The sequence below is a fragment of the Xiphophorus couchianus genome, chromosome 1, assembly GCF_001444195.1.
Source record: "Xiphophorus couchianus chromosome 1, X_couchianus-1.0, whole genome shotgun sequence".
NCBI lineage: Eukaryota > Metazoa > Chordata > Actinopteri > Cyprinodontiformes > Poeciliidae > Xiphophorus > Xiphophorus couchianus.
In genome coordinates, this window is record NC_040228.1 from 21,939,632 (window position 1) to 21,956,262 (window position 16,631).

The 16,631-nt window shown below is 40.8% G+C and overlaps 2 protein-coding genes and 1 long non-coding RNA gene across 4 annotated transcripts; all 3 read right to left on the reverse strand.

Moving 5' to 3' along the window:
- Positions 1-2,876: 2,876 nt before the first annotated feature.
- mipb (major intrinsic protein of lens fiber b) lies at positions 2,877-5,868 on the reverse strand. Its single transcript, XM_028014775.1, has 4 exons — positions 5,138-5,868; positions 4,898-5,062; positions 4,734-4,814; positions 2,877-3,944 (listed from the first exon to the last, which is right to left on the reverse strand). The coding sequence occupies exons 1-4, from the start codon at positions 5,495-5,497 to the stop codon at positions 3,759-3,761; spliced, it is 792 nt and encodes a 263-aa protein (XP_027870576.1). The 5' UTR covers positions 5,498-5,868; the 3' UTR covers positions 2,877-3,758.
- A 1,375-nt stretch (positions 5,869-7,243) lies between these two features.
- LOC114143588 (uncharacterized) lies at positions 7,244-9,147 on the reverse strand. The gene is made up of 2 exons (XR_003595279.1): positions 8,016-9,147; positions 7,244-7,976 (listed from the first exon to the last, which is right to left on the reverse strand). It is a non-coding gene; the product is annotated as an uncharacterized LOC114143588 (long non-coding RNA).
- A 111-nt stretch (positions 9,148-9,258) lies between these two features.
- LOC114143474 (aquaporin AQPAe.a) lies at positions 9,259-12,675 on the reverse strand. 2 transcript variants are annotated; one of them, XM_028015678.1, is made up of 6 exons: positions 12,582-12,675; positions 11,368-11,559; positions 10,641-10,802; positions 10,379-10,543; positions 9,939-10,019; positions 9,259-9,631 (listed from the first exon to the last, which is right to left on the reverse strand). In XM_028015678.1, exons 1-6 carry the CDS (start codon positions 12,594-12,596, stop codon positions 9,416-9,418), a joined length of 831 nt encoding a protein of 276 aa, XP_027871479.1. In that variant the 5' UTR covers positions 12,597-12,675; the 3' UTR covers positions 9,259-9,415. The 2 variants fall into 2 exon arrangements, with proteins under 2 accessions (XP_027871479.1, XP_027871391.1); XM_028015590.1 differs by having other exon boundaries at positions 11,368-12,663.
- Positions 12,676-16,631: the final 3,956 nt, after the last annotated feature.

Sequence of the window (16,631 nt, forward strand, 5' to 3'; positions counted from 1 at the left end):
ATTGAAACGTGTGTTTGAATGTTGGTAGCCTGTATGTGTGAATGGGACTCAGAGCGTTGCAGCATACTGCAGAGCTCTCATCCAGCCTCTTGTACCATTGTCCAGTTTTTTTTTTCTTTTTGCTATGTTATATATGACAGGTTCTTTAGCTAAGATAATGGAGTCTTCTGGTGTGGAAGACTGTGGCACCAATGTTAGTGATCTAAACCAAGCCATATGTCAGATTTTAAACAAATATGCAAAATAAAAATGAATGTTTGAAGTGGGTGGCTCTCGGTTTCTTAGTTCTCTGGTAACTATGAGTGTTATCTACTGAAACTGTTGCAGCAGCCTAGAGATTCATGAACTATACATTGCAAATGTATAGTATATGAAGTAGTGCAAATGTATTTTGCACTATAAGTTTCTTATAGTGCAAATGTACAGTAGGTGAATAGGTTTAAAATATATACTATATGTGTTTTACAGCATTCAATTTGTCAACAGTCTCATGTCGTTATCAGACCAATAAATAGCTGGCATATGCTATGACAAAAATTGGAAAGCTGTAATTTTGCATTATCAAGGATTTGTGGGACTAGAATTAGAAGTGGAGTCCAACTTGCTGGACACTTCTATATATCATGATTCTACACTGTTTTATAAAATCCCTTTTCCTTCTTTAAGCTTTTGATTTAGTTGTTAACTGGTTTGTCCTAGTTTCTGTTTCCTCCTGGATGCCTGGTAATAAACCAATCATTGATTCAGGTGTGTTAGAGTAAGGATGCATCCAAAACATTCAGGACAGCGGAAGTGATGTAATATGATGCTAAATTAGTTCTGTCTGAATTTTACCACGAATTTCAGAGCATGTATGTTCTTAGTTAGCCTGTTTGCGTTATCTTAAGAACCCACAATTTGATAAAAGCAAATATTAACTTACAGATGTACAGCTCTGGAAAAAATTAAGGCCCACTGCAATGAATCCCATTAAAATCCTCCTGGTTATTCCACCAAATATTGATTCCTGAACTCTTCCTGAGTTAAAACATTAGTATTGTTTTCTCTAAATGAATATGAACTTTGTTTCTTTTCATTATACGAGGTCTGAAAGCACTGCGTCTTTTTAGTTATTTTGACAATTTCTCATTTTCTGCAAATAAATGTAAAATTTTTGCTTGGGAGACATGTTGTCAGTAGTTCATAGAATAAAAGAACAATGTTCATTTTACTCAAACATATACGTATAAAAAGTAAAATCAGAGAAACTGATCATTAAGTGGTCTTTTCCAGAGCTGTAGATGTAATACAGCACTGGAAATATAAAAGCCATTATATTAGCTTATTTTGCCTCATTCTATTTTGAAACTACATTTTAGGAAACTTTACAGCCTCTCATTTGATTTTTAGGGAATTATCTCTCGTTTGTACAGTAAAAGTTATAAAAATGTTCTTTCATTTTCCAAATTGGTCATTCTGGCTGTTACTTGCCTGAGAAATTATTTATCAAGACCGCTGACAAACATAATATTTAAAAGAAACAAAAGGTTTGTCAATGTTTGCAATCAAACTCAAAATACTGTTTAATTTACAAGCTTTGACTGATGCCCGTTTCCAGCTGTAGCTGTAGATCTTGGGCTCCTGGGGCCTGGATTATGTGGCATCTACCCAAAATCACAGCTGCTTCAGGGTCAAAAAAGCCTCCCCTCTTTCTGAACATTAATTTAATATTTTCCAAAATAGTGTACCATAAACACCACTATTCATATTTATTTTGTTTGAGGTCACTGAGTGCTTCGATTTCCTATTTAAGGCTTTTTGTGTGTTGTTTGTGCCCTCTTCTGGTCATGGTCTTACATTGCAACTTAAACTCTCCCAAACGTCCATTATGATGCCTTTATAATTTTGGTTTGTGCACAACATAAAGTGAGAAACCAATGCAAAGTGGCGAATAACTGTGCAGCAAAAGGGAAAAGAAACATGGCCTATGTGGCAGTACCACTGATTTAATTAGTCAGCATAATTTTGGTCCAACTCATGGTGGCAAACCCTAATTACATTTTTTTTCTTTAAACAACATGTTTCTATATGAATATTTTTAGTATGATAGCGTTTTCAAAGTGATAGCTTAGTCATAGTTATCACCTCATGAAGTTAGAAACCGCTTTGGATAAATTCTGCTTTTTGAGGCTGGTGTATGTCCGGTTTTGACTCATGGTATGATACCAAACATCTCTGGTATCGTGCAAGAGGCTTGGTATCATCTAAAAGGGAAAGCTCTTGGCTTTTGTCTAAGTCAAGTTTTGAGTCTCTTTGACCAGCACAAAGGGCACTAGAGCTAGTTAAACCAAACATAATGCACATTTTTCCACTATTTTCAGCTAAACTAAATATTTATTTTAGCTGTGTGGCATACAGGGACATCTGGGACTGTGTCTTGATTTTATCTTGGGCTGTATTTTGGTAAAGGGGGGTGATTACAAATGAAAACTTTTCAGATTCTTATTTGTAGAAAAATTAATAAACCAGATCTCATTTTCCTTCTACTTCACAATTATGAACTATTTTGTGTTGGTCTGTGTCGTGGAAAAAACACTGTCCACAACAGTCTGTCACATAAAAATACATTGAAGTTTTATTTTCACGCTGTTTTGAAATGTACTTCAAATGTTTAAAAGTTGCAGGTTAAAATAAAAGAAAAAAATGAGGCAACATTTGTGTAAAGTTTAGATTTTTTATGTTGTTTTTTTTTGTTTTTTTATTGAAACACCGTGTGCTCCCAGTACGAATCAGATAACTAAAAGAAGACCAAATGCCTGGGATACAACATCTGTTGTGGATTATGCTGGTTCAGAACAAAAAAAGCAGATGATTTATGTAAAAATTAATAAAATAGCAAATAACTGTGAGACATCAAGCAGGTGGGAGAAGAGAAATGATCATGGCATGACAAACTGAACACAGGTAATGGTACAAAACAGATGAGTGGTTATGAAAATAAAAATAAGAACAACTTGATCTGCAAACTTGATCACACAAGTAAGCACATATACACACACTCACTTCCAAACACACTCTCTCTCTCTCTCTCTCTCTCTCTCTCGCTCTCAATCTCTTTCACATTTTCTCTCTAAAACACACACACCAACAGATAAAATGTGGTGATTGAAATGATTGAAACCCTGTTAAAATCAAACGTTTTTTGTTTTTTTTTACATCCTCATCTTGTGTCTGAAAAAAAGAGAGATAAGCTCGGATGAATATTGAAAAGCAAGCCCATCTTCACTGTTCTAACACAACCTAAAACTGACAGCGTTCCCATCTCTGTCATATCCAAACCCAGTTCCCGCTTTACTCCCATCTCTATAATTCCCTCTGACCTTCATCCTGCTCCCGTCTCCCACTTTCTAACACCCTTCTACCCTCACCACTCGGTTTGATATCAGGCTTTCCTCACCCTTCTGCATCTTAGACGGCGGTGAAGAGTCGAGACAGCTAGTAGTGCAGGCTTTAAAAAGCACAATGTCCAGGTGGAAGTACAGAAAGAGGACTATGTGGGGGGAAGGGGGGTTGAGGATTCTCGTTGTGTGCTGAGGTTGAAGGTGGTGAACCTACATTTTAGGATATCTGAGAACATTTTGGGTTAGTCTTGTACAGAGGAGCGTGTGAAGGCATGAGGTCGAGAGGGAACAGTTGAGGTGGGTGGGGGTCAGCGTAGCTCAGGGATTTGTCCCTCGTCCCCAGACTCCCAAAATCGGAGAAACGGGGACTGGGTCAGCTTATAAGGATTGCGTTTTGAGCTCGATGGGTTCCCCTCGAGTGTCCTGCTGAGTCTCGCTCTGGGGGGGTCGACTTCCCTTCAGTGTGGCCAGGCGCTCTGAGAGACCTCTCATACGGGGGAACAGCATGAAATCGTAAAAGATGGCACCCATGGCACCCCCGATCATAGGCCCAACCCAGTACACCTGCAGGAAATGACATACAAGTTGTCAATGGTTGAGCTCTACACGATGCCATTCGCAGCTGTGCAGACACTTGTACGGCTGTCTGTTATTATATTTTAGGTGATTTTCTAATAAATTTTATGTAATCTTATTTTTGGATAATGGTGGATATATGTATCTGTTTAGTTTATTTTATTATTAGAGAAAGTTTCGAGCTAGCTGGCTAGCTTTCTAGCTAACTAGGTAGCTAGCTAGAAATCTATCTATCTATCTATCTATTTATGTATTGATAGATAGATAGATACAGTCGATGTGGATTTTTTATTTTTATTTTATTTTATATTTATTCTTTTTATTATTTTATATATATTATATTCTATATTTATTTAATTTTTAAGATTTTTTTATCACCATATTTTATAGTATTGTGGTAAGGACTAAAGTCATGATATTAAGTATTTATTATTTCTTTTTTTAGGTAATTGTGTGGCTGATACAGCAATTCTAGCTCCAGGAAAACAAAAACGGCTGTTGAAAGAACATACCTGTGTGCTATATGCTTCTTTAGGATACTAGTTACATAAAGTAGTGGGATTTGAATCACTAATCTGCACACAGTAATTGCATTTAATTATATTTTCAATTTTTTGGGTAATTATTGATGCTCTCAATAAACTAACATTGGAAAAAATAGTGAAGCTAACAGTCACAGAAATACATAAAGTTTTGGTTAAACATCATTAATCAGAATTTAGCATGACATTGATCAATCAAAATTCTTAAAATGATAAATGACAATAAAGATATTACCCAGTGGTTGATAAAGTTTCTGAAGAGCACTGCAGGGGCAAAAGATCTGGCAGGGTTCATTCCAGCACCGGTGTAGTACATCTAAAACACAATTCATGCATTTGTTAAAGATTGTCTATGTGCACAAGTTTGTGTTGCTTTTACCCTTTTCCTGCAACTCTCACCCCCATGAGATGCCCAATAGTGACAGAGAAGCCGATGGAGAGGGCTGCTGATCCCATACGGCCATTTCTCCTCTCATCGGTCACAGCAAAGATGCAGACAACAAGCTGGAAGGTGAGAAACACCTCCACTGTGGTGGCCATCCCCAGGCTCATGCCAGGCTGCAGCTGGAGGCACAAAAATTAAGAGATGCAGCAAATGTTTGACCCATAGGATATTGAACATTAAGCCTTGATATTTACCATGTTCATTGCCATGTTGCCTCGCATGTTCCCAGGCGTTACCCCGTACAGCACTGCAGCTCCCGCCACGGCGCCCAGGCACTGCGCGAAGATGTAAAAAAAGGCACGGAAAAACGACATCTGTGAACCGACAAGGTAGGCAAAGGTAACCGCGGGGTTGATGTGGCCGCCGCTGATGTGGCCAATGGATTGGATGAAGGTGGCGGCCGCCAGACCGAAGCACAGGGCCACATGAAGGACGTGATAAGGCCCGGTGGTCCAGCGCAGGGCGGCACCCATGCCGAAAAATACAAAGAACATGGTCCCGAAGAACTCAGCGAAGACCGCCCGCCAAAAATTCATAGACCGAAACTCCCACATGATGTGTGCTTGAAGTTCTTAGTCAAGAGAAGAGTGTTGGTGATTCAAGAAAAGGTAATTTACCTTTTCAGTCCTTCATGAAACAGCTAAAACAACAAAAAATCTCCTGTTGTAGTGTCAGCTGAAAAACAGCCGCTTTCAACGCAAATCTGGACTCTGCTGGTCTTTACCAAACTGTGCACTACGCTGGTAAAGTCAACTCAGCTGCTTGCCACCTCTCTCCACCTGTGGCAAAGACATAGGTGTGAGATGATGTGGGATGTGAGTACAGACCAAAGATGCTTAGATTATTCAAAAGTAGGTGGGCATCAATGCTAACTTGGGGATTGTAAAGCACAGACGGTGATAGACGTCCAGTGGACCTTTTAGCCTCTGTGAGGGAGGGAAAGGGGCCAGACAGGCGCTTTATAAAACCCCCTCCTGAGGCCCCAGGTGACGTAATAATTCCCCTATTGGGCTGAGGGTGGGGAGGTGGTGAGGTACTGCAGCGCTAAACATCCTAAATCAAACTAACTGAACCCCTTTTGTTGCTTCTCTTCTTACACTTCCACTAAAACCACCAAAGAGCCAAATCAGATGAAGTATATGTTAGAAAAACAAATCTTTTCAGACAACTGATAGGATCAAGAAGGGTTATTTTTGTATATTCAGATCAGAAGCGGAGCCGAACCTCCACTGGGAGGAACAGCTGAAACTCAGAGGAGAAGGTTTTCTTGAGGGCACATGTCATCTGTTGACATATCATAACTGTCACAACGTGCAGATATAAATTCTGATGGACAAGGGCAGAAAGCACACACTTGTGCACAACGAGACATGCATGCTTGTGTGCACACGCGCACCCCCCCCCTCCCACACACACACACACATGCAGATAATACAGTTGGGGCCCCACACAGAAACGCCCAAAGCTAACAGCGCTAACACTGAAATGCCTGACCCTGTGAAACCATTGTTTGCAACAAGCAAGGTCGCTACATATGCTCAGAGACAAGACAAAAATACAAATGCAGTGAAGTTCAGGGGAATGTTTTGCAGCTTCACTTTGCCGTTGTTTTACAGACAGTTAAACCATCGCTGAGGATTAAAAATGGTGACAAAATCTAAAACCTGTACTTGACTATCTGGGTTTTGGTTGATTCTGCTACAGCAAGAGACGGTTAGATGGAAAATGAACAACAGAAGCAAAAATAACCTAAAAATAACACACACCTAAAGATGAAATGTGATGATTGAAGTGATTGAAACCCTGTTAAAATCAAACAGTATTTAGTAAAGAAAAGTGATTCGTGCAAAAAGGAAACCAAGAATGCCAACAGAGCTGCAAACCAGAAAGTCAACCAGAATCCCACGAGTAAATAACCAAAGCACTGCTAGTTTCTGTGTTTGGCAGAAGACTTTGACTGATCACAGTGGACTCGGGGTGTGTGTGTGTGTGTTGTAGAGACATGATGAGGGGGATCAGCGGCACTGAGTAACATCAGTGCTCACCAGAGCTGAGCAGCAGAGAGCCGTCGCTGCTAGTGTGTGTTGGCGGTGATGAATGCAGAACGCTGATCTTGTTGTTTTAACTGCCTTTTATACATGGCAGAAAGAACACACACAATGCTGGTCCTGTGGTAGATATTGTGCATTTTGTGCGTGTGTGTGTGTGTGAACTCCTGTATGTAGTGTGTTGTAAAACTGCAAGCCTTTCTGAGTGTGTGGGCATATGTGCAAACAGAATATACACAGTAAGAGCATTGCTCATTTATGGCAAGAGTTTTATTTAAAGATTTTACAATAATAGTCTACATTGACTTGTTTTAAAGGGTCGGTCTTTAAGAGTGTCTTACAGAAGTTTTCCTTAAACATTTTCTCATGTAACAACCACAAACTTTTATGTATTCATGTAACCACCCAGCACAAAGAATTTGTGAAGCAGAAGGAAAAGGATTCATGTTTTTCCAAATAGTTTCATAAATAAATCAAGTTCAGTTCAGATTATTTATATTTGGATCGTTCATTAAAAAAAGGCGGTGAAGTTCAGTTTGGTGAAAGGTAAGTAAAGAGAATATCAAAGGCTTCCTCAGACTCACCAGAAATAAACTAAATAACATGAAACTATAACAAAACAACTTTTTTATTCAACACAAATAACAACAAAGTCCAGTCTTTTGATGATCAATATTCCAATTACAAACGTGAGTGAAATCAGATTTTTGGAGTTGCAATTGATCGCAAACGGTACTAGTAGAAGCCTGATACAAACAATTTAAAACACAAAACGTCCCAAACTGTTGCATCATTTGATGAAACCAGAGATGAGACGTGTGGAAACATGGGACGTGCTTGAGTTGTTATGCAAAGATGAATAAACAAACATTTCTCTCTCTAGATATGCAGATTTGGTAGAAACATATATCTTAAAGACTTGTAGCTGTTATTGCAATAAAAGCTGGTTCTGAAACCATCTTGAAGCCACGCATCATTTTTTCTCCTCTTTACAATAATGCATTGAGTTGTGTTATATAATGACTCAATAAAAGACATACGTAGATTTTTGTGTTTGTCATAGGAAAAATATCTAGAAATAAAAACAGCTAGTATCTAACAGAAATTAGATAAATATCAGTTAATACCGAGAAACAACAATTCTTAAAGGTTTTACGAAAACAAAACATTTCTTCAGAAACTGTGCTCATACTCCCGTTGTTTCCATTTTAAAGTACAAAGCTTATTCTGTTCTCCCTGTTGGACCACAACAGAGGTATGGAGGTCCATTTGCCTGTGAATAGCAGGTCGTATGAGAAGAGACAGACGTGGACGGACTGTTTGAGAGCATCACTGAACCCACAGCGCCGGCGAAGAGCCGCTTTAGCATTTCAAAGCGATCACAAACACGAGATGCATCTGGAAACATCAGGCTGTTATTCAGCAGGATTTCAATTAGTCCCTTTTTTATTTACATATTCTGATTATGTGAAAGAGAATACTGAACCTAGCAACATTAGCTTCCAGCTTCATATATGGCAATAAAGGCAGTACTTATCCTATGTCATGTAAATGGTTTTATCTTTTTTTTTATTGTGAAAATGACAAAAATATGATTTATTTTTTGTAGCCTAGGAAGTTTTATGATTCTCAGTAAAAATGAGTCTCATGAAGAGGATGCTCAGGGTTTTCTTAATTTAATGTAAAATCCCTTTTTCCACCATCATCTTCATTAAAGATTTGGAAATAAAATTAAGAAAATTACGAAAAGATTGTTGGTTAACCAAAACAAGACAGTAATGGGCAAATTCAAGGTCAAAGGACAAATTCTTCAAAGTCAAATTCAATAGAAAGTCTGATAAAATATCCAATAACTTCACCAAACTCTGATTCAGAACCGCACAGCATTCTGGGGGAGTTAGGCAGAGGAAAGCCTTTAGCCGCTCAACCTGTCACTGCTAGATAAACAAGACTGGTGACATCAACTAACTCACTCACTCACTCTTTGGTTACCAAGCAACAACCTGTTGAGTAACCTGTGGTTACCTAGCAACAACCTGTTGCGTAACTGCCGCAGCAGCAGATTAAGGTTCCACCATTTTGTCTCTTAACTGCTTAAAAATAAAAAAAAAAACTGTGGAAAAAAACAAGAAACATCACACCACCAGTTTGGCAGGATTTCAGATATTTAGAACAAAAAAAAACTAATCAATAATTATTGATATTGACTGATATGAAACTCTTAGATTGTGATACGGTTTTCTTCTGTTTTAAGCAAGTTATCATAACCAGATTTGTTTTTATTTATTACACAACAATCTTCAGATCATTAGTCTGATTTGTGTTTTTTTTTTGGCACAGGACGTTTAAGGAGCTTAACCGTTGGTAACTCAGCTCCTGCCATCGCTCATCACCATCGAAGCCTGACGAAACCACCGTCCGTCTTCAGTTGCTTTCCTGTTTGTTGGCATGTTTGGCTCTCATGGCGTTCTGAGTGACTGTGGACAGAGACGAGCCGGTCATGCTGGCCGTCTCAACGATCTCAATGTCCTTGCAGGTCAAACAGGCCACCAGCTTTTGGCGAGAGGCGCTGCGGGCGAAGAAGAACTCATGGGACACTCCGGCCAGTAGAGCGCCGATGATCGGACCGATCCAGTATACCTGTAGGTGGATGACAGAGTAGCAGAGCGTACCGCACCTGAGGAGGAGCTAAGGTTGATTTTCTCTGTGAACTGAACAAAATTCACACATTTGTACGACCATTGTCCTCACTATGCATATTAGATTGCAATAAATCTTTGCTAATTATTTAATGACTCTCACTGCCTGTAGCACATTACATGCAACCTGTTTAATGCAGCATAAAAAGTTAAAGGAAAGAATAAAAATTTAGTTACTTATTGTAAATCATTTTTTAAAAAGTTAATATGAAGCATCTCCACGCTGCAGAGTGAAAAGTGTGTCTTACCCAGTGATTTTCCCAGAATCCAGTGATGATGGCTGGACCCAAGGAGCGAGCCGGGTTCATACTGGCACCAGAGAAACGGGCCTAACACACAGTTGTTGTTGTTAATTGGTGGTGTGATGTATTTATTTAATGGCAAACCTTTCTCAATTAAAGCAAAAACAAACTGTAATATAATATTTGTATGCGATATTACAAATAACAATCTGAATGTGGTGTGTGAGACACCTGAGGAAAACCCCATTTACAGTTTTTGAAAAGAGGTTCTGAATACAAATGCACTCCACACTTTTCAGATTGTTTTATAAAATATTCTGAAATTTTTAGCATTCTTTCCTTTCGGTTTTATAATAATGCGATAGTTTTTGTTGGTCTATCTATTAAAATTCAAAATTTTTATGTAAACAAATATACCAGGAGTCTAGCTTTTTTTTGTTTTTTACCCCTATTAGCACTCCAGCAGTGTGAGAAAGTCCAATGGCCAGATTTCCTGGTTCCACGCTCTCCTTCCGTCTCTGCTCCTCCACTGAGAAGATGGTGAAAACCATCTGAAAGGTGCACAGAACCTCGATGCACAGAGCCTGCGCTGCATTCAAATCTGCAGGAACCTGAGTGTGATTTAAGAGGAATCGAGACAGAGGAAGCATTAAGAAGAAAAGTATGAGAAATATTTAGCAGAAACTGAGTTGCATTCTGCAAACTGACCCTGTTAACAAAGTGCTCAGCTGTGGCTTTGAGGGGCAGAGCCAGATAGAGGGCCGAGGCCCCTACACAGGCCCCCAAACACTGAGCCACCATGTAAACAACCCCCCGCAGAGCGTCCAGCTTCCGGGTGGCCAGCAAGGACAGCGTGACAGCCGGGTTCACCTGGTCAGACACACAGACACAAACTGCTTCTCTACTTTCTAATAAAATCAAATTCAGCATGTTTGAATTTCACCTCACTGTCGGCATTCACTACAAGATTTCACAAAGTGTATTTTTTATTTTATGATTCTATCAAAAACATGCATGTGTGTATGTCTAATTAATGGAAAACTATATTTTCTGCTTTCTTTTTTAAACTATTTCTATTCTGATATTGATTATTGTTACCTTCCTAAAATGATGGCCTAAGCCATTTTTTGCCTAAAGTGATTTTAACAACAACAACAAAAACTCCACTTTTTGCCATTTGATGATTTAGGTTAAAAAAAAAAAAATCAGGTAATCATTTTAGGAAGGTGACATTACTGAAGCACTCGATCAATAAACCAGAAGCCAAAAGAGAAACTGCAATTATTTACTAACTGGTTTACTTTACATAAAATCTTCTGTTTTTACCAACTTTTAATTTAATGGACAATTTCATCACATTTATTCAACATCCTTTTGGCTGTTTTGTGGAAAAAAATAAAAATCTGTTCTCTAAATGTCGCTGTACGGTGTTTACCTGCGCTCCACTTATTTCTCCAAAGCAGTGTGCCAGTGAAATAATGACCACACCCACTGCCACAGCTGGATACAGGGGCCCCACTGGGGCCTCGCCGGGCCCTGGAACAGAGGCACCCAGCACGGCGCTTACTAACACCAGGGTGCCAAGCAGCTCTGCTAAGACGGCACTCCAGAATTGCCTACTGCGGAGCTCCTCGGCGGAAAAAGGGCACATGAACAAAGTTAGCTTGTATTTAGTTCTTCTATTCAATTTTTATGACTAAATGAATCAAAACACGAAACTAAAATGTTGTTGAAAGTCAGAGGTTTGTAAATATGTGTTTGCTAAAATATTAAGGGGACTTTGAAATGTAAATATATGCAACAAAAAGGATTTTCAAACAGGCTAATACATGTTTCTGCTAAACATATCCTGATTTAGGTCTCATTTATGACACAATGATAAAATAATGACAAACATCTCCTAAAAAATAGGTTAACTAGGAGTGAGGCAATGATCGATTATAAAATGATAAACAGAGAATCATGCTGTGATCTACAGTTTTACAACAAGATTTGATAAATCCAAAGTAAACAAAGTGTGGCCTGAGTTGTTTGGGTCATTTGTTGGGCACATCTGGTTTAGTTCCCTGTAGAAAAACTGGGGAAAAATAGAAAAGTGATTTAAAGTTTTGCTTTTTCAGCAAAAGCTGGTATTTATGTTTTAGAGAATGTCCATCATTGTGACAAAATGAGAACAGGATTTCTTTGTTTTTGCTCATATTCTACATATCTGCAATATTATAGCTATATTTTGTCTATATCTTGATCTGTGATATAGACAAAATAATATGGTTCTGAGTTTTCAGGACGCAGGACTTTCAAACCAAGTGCAACGGAGAAACATTTTACTTGTACTGCAGTTGGTACTCTAGGATCTTAAAAACAAAGATTTGATTTTAAGGGGAAAACTAAGTGCCAAATTTTGGAATAATTTGAAAATCTTTGTTTAAAAGCAAACATGAATATATCAAAAACCTGAGATAAATTTGGTCACATCAAGAGCCTGTGACCGGGAGCTTCAGCATAAACTCATAAATTACAAATTACTTCCAGCTAATAAAACTAAATCATCATAAACAGCCACTTTTATTCCAAATATACTTATGAATTATAAAGAAAATGTACAACTTTCCTGTTGCTCAAATCCAAGCATTAAATGAGAATCCTCACCTCCCGCCACGTCATTTCAGATCCAGTAGACGTTTCCCTCCGGCTCCTTGTTTATCTCTGTTTCTGTGTGTGGAGCTGTGGGGGTCTGAGGGCTTTGGGGTCTCATTAACTTGAGAGCTCTTTTGATGAGAACAGCCTCCTCCCTCTCCGCCTCACGCTCTCCTTCTCCGCTGCACTCCAGGCCCTTCTCTGCTTTCCTGCTGCTCGCGCGCACACACACACACACACACACACACACAGAGCAAAGACGTCCCTTTGAGGTTGCATGTCTAATGTCCTGTCCTCCAAAAATCAACCTTATGCCTCTATAGAAATCTGCAGGGCTTCTAACATGGATGCAAAATGTCTCCATCCATCCATCCATCCATCTTCTTCCGCTTATCCGAGGTCGGGTCGCGGGGGTAGCAGCTTCAGAAGGGAGGCCCAGACTTCCCTCTCCCCGGCCACTTCTTCCAGCTCTTCCGGGGGAATCCCGAGGCGTTCCCAGGCCAGCCGAGAGACATAGTCTCTCCAGCGTGTCCTGGGTCTTCCCCGGGGCCTCCTCCCGGTGGGACGTGCCCGGAACACCTCACCAGGGAGGCGTCCAGGAGGCATCCTGACCAGATGCCCAAGCCACCTCAACTGGCTCCTCTCGATGTGAAGGAGCAGCGGCTCTACTCTGAGTCCCTCCCGGATGACTGAGCTTCTCACCCTATCTCTAAGGGAGAGCCCAGCCACCCTACGGAGAAAACCCATTTCGGCCGCTTGTATCCGCGATCTCGTTCTTTCGGTCATGACCCAAAGCTCATGACCATAGATGAGGGTGGGAACGTAGATCGACCGGTAAATCGAGAGCTTCGCTTTTTGGCTCAGCTCTCTCTTCACCACGACGGACCGGTACAGCGCCCGCTTGACAGTAGACGCTGCGCCAATCCGCCTGTCGATCTCCCGCTCCCTTCTTCCCCCATTCGTGAACAAGATCCCGAGATACTTAAACTCCTCCACTTGGGGCAGGACACCCCCCCTGACCCGGAGAAGGCACTCTACCCTTTTCCGGCTCAAGACCATGGCCTCGGATTTGGAGGCACTGATCCCCATCCCGGCCGCTTCACACTCGGCTGCGAACCGCTCCAGCGAGAGCTGCAGATCACGATCCGATGAAGCCAAAAGGACCACATCGTCTGCAAAAAGCAGAGATGAGATCCTGAGGCCACCAAATCGGATCCCCTCAACACCTTGGCTGCGCCTAGAAATTCTGTCCATAAAAGTGATGAACAGAATCGGTGACAAAGGGCAGCCCTGGCGGAGTCCAACTCTCACCGGAAACGAGCCCGACTTACTGCCGGCAATGCGGACCAGACTCTGACACCGGTCATACAGGGACCTGACAGCCCGTATCAAAGGGCCCGGTACCCCATACTCCCGGAGAACCCCCCACAGGGCTCCCCGAGGGACACGGTCGAACGCCTTCTCCAAGTCCACAAAACACATGTAGACTGGTTGGGCGAACTCCCATGCACCCTCCAGGACCCTGCCGAGGGTGTAGAGCTGGTCCAGTGTTCCACGACCAGGACGAAAACCACACTGCTCTTCCTGAATCCGAGGTTCGACTGTCCGACGGACCCTCCTCTCCAGGACCCCTGAATAGACCTTGCCAGGGAGGCTTAAGAGTGTGACCCCTCTATAATTGGAGCACACCCTCCGGTCCCCCTTTTTGAACAGGGGGACCACCACCCCAGTCTGCCAATCCAGGGGAACTGCCCCCGATGTCCATGCGATATTGCAGAGTCGCGTCAACCAACACAACCCTACAACATCCAGAGCCTTAAGGAACTCCGGGCGGATCTCATCCACCCCCGGGGCCTTGCCACCGAGGAGCTTTTTAACCACCTCGGCGACCTCGCCCCCAGAGATTGGAGAGCCCAACCCAGAGTCCCCAGGCTCCGCTTCCTCAGTGGAAGGCATGTTGGTGGGATTGAGGAGGTCTTCGAAGTACTCTGCCCACCGACCCACAACGTCCCGAGTAGAGGTCAGCAGCACACCATCCCCACTGTAAACAGTGTTTGTGCTGCACCGCTTCCCCCCCCTGAGACGCCGGATGGTGGACCAGAATCGCCTCGAAGCCGTGCGGAAGTCTTTCTCCATGGCCTCTCCAAACTCCTCCCACGCCCGAGTTTTTGCCTCAGCAACCGCCCGAGCCGCATGCCGCCTCGCCCGCCGGTACCCATCAGCTGCTTCAAAATGTCTCAATGAATAAAATCAAAAAGATGGTCACAACTGCAAAATGTGCTGCATATGAAGGTGATGTATGTTAATTCTCAGTTGATACAATTTGTCAGCACTAAATCTCGTCCCAAATTACATAAACACATATACACACAATGCCAGATTAAAACTTAAAAGCAACACATTTTGCCAAAAATCCGCAAAACTAGGTAAAAATTCTCCAACATAGTTTGGATTTAACACTTTGAACATAATTTAGACTTAATTTTTCTATATATATTTCCATTTATCTTTTAAAAGATTTCTTTCTTATATTTTAGCATTTTAATAAAAATATCAATAATAGTCACCTATCATAATAAATTACAATAAATACCAACCCAGACAGCAGAGAATAACCCTTTTGAACATTAGTTACATTATATTTATTTACTTTATAACATTATAAAATTTATCTTACAATCTGTTTCATTTGCATTCTCAACATTTACAAAAGCGTATTAAAACACCCACGACTTTTTTCAGACATGTCACAGAACAATACTTTGGTCACTTTTTAAAAGGTTTCTTTTCTTCAGCTAAAAGAAATCAAAATTGATCTTTTGTTATATTTTGTTTAATAAGTGAATCTATGTTGTTTTGTTGTTGTTTAGGCGCAACTAAATCATGTGCAGAGATTATAAAAATAGTTAAAAATAACAGAATATTTAATACTCCATCCATTTTATTCAATTAGCGATATCTCTAACTTCCCTCTGATTACACCAGCAGCACACAAAATCAAATGATTGCTGCTTTTTAAATATAAATTACACTTACAAGTCTATAAAATTGACAAGGAACTGTTTCAATCTTGAGAACAGACGTCTACCTAAACTAAATGCTTGTCTTGTTATATGGCTATTTGGCTTATAATTTTGTTTCCTTTCTTATTTTATGCCAAGAATTTATTTTCTTCAGGAAGATTTCAGATGTACACCATTTAGCAAAACGTTTGGTTTGTTTGTTTGTTGGGTTTTTTTTTTTTTTTTTTGTCAAACTGTGTTTGGTGTGAACTGGTCACCTAGAAACTGCCGCTCAGCATGACTTTCAAACCAGTAATAGCAGAAGGAGCCAATTAGTGAGCAGAAGTGAGGCGAACAACAAGAACAAACCTCATGCTTTGATTTCAAACCATCTGTTTCTCTAATATGCAGCATTTCTGTGCCAGATACGATCAATCCCTAAAACCTTTTTCAGTCGTTTCAAAAGGCCCGTTTTCGCCTCTCTACATGCTGCTTGTGAGGTATCCCTCTGATCACCATGGGGACCGTCTCTTTCATGATGCTGTTACCATGGAGGCTTGTGAACTGCTGCGTCTCTTTTCATTGTCTCTCTTTGATATCAACACGCACTGCACTTCGATCAGATGATGCTGCAGGAACCGCTCTGGTTCCAAACCGAGTGAAGGGGCAGAAATGACCGGTACGTGATGGTGGTGGATTTCTGCTGGTCTGCCCCATTATGTCATGGATTACCCCCTCCTCACTGTGGCAACTGTGTGACTGTTATCCCCCCTTTTGTGGCGGTAAGCCCCAAATGGAACCCGCTGGCGTGAGGAGTTTTCAGGCCGCCTCACTCACCCAGAGTGCTGACACTGACGCTATTTTCACACATACACTCGAAGTGCAAACTCAGGGCTTTGTGCTACAGAGCAACGGGGAATTAATATGGTACAGACTCTGGAAATGAATGTAAGGTTAAAAAAAAAAAGAGAAAAGAAAAATGAAAGAAAATGAAAGAAAAACCGTGTTGTTTTTCCTGATTTTGATTGTAGATTCATTAGTGAGTTTGAATCTGGGGCCT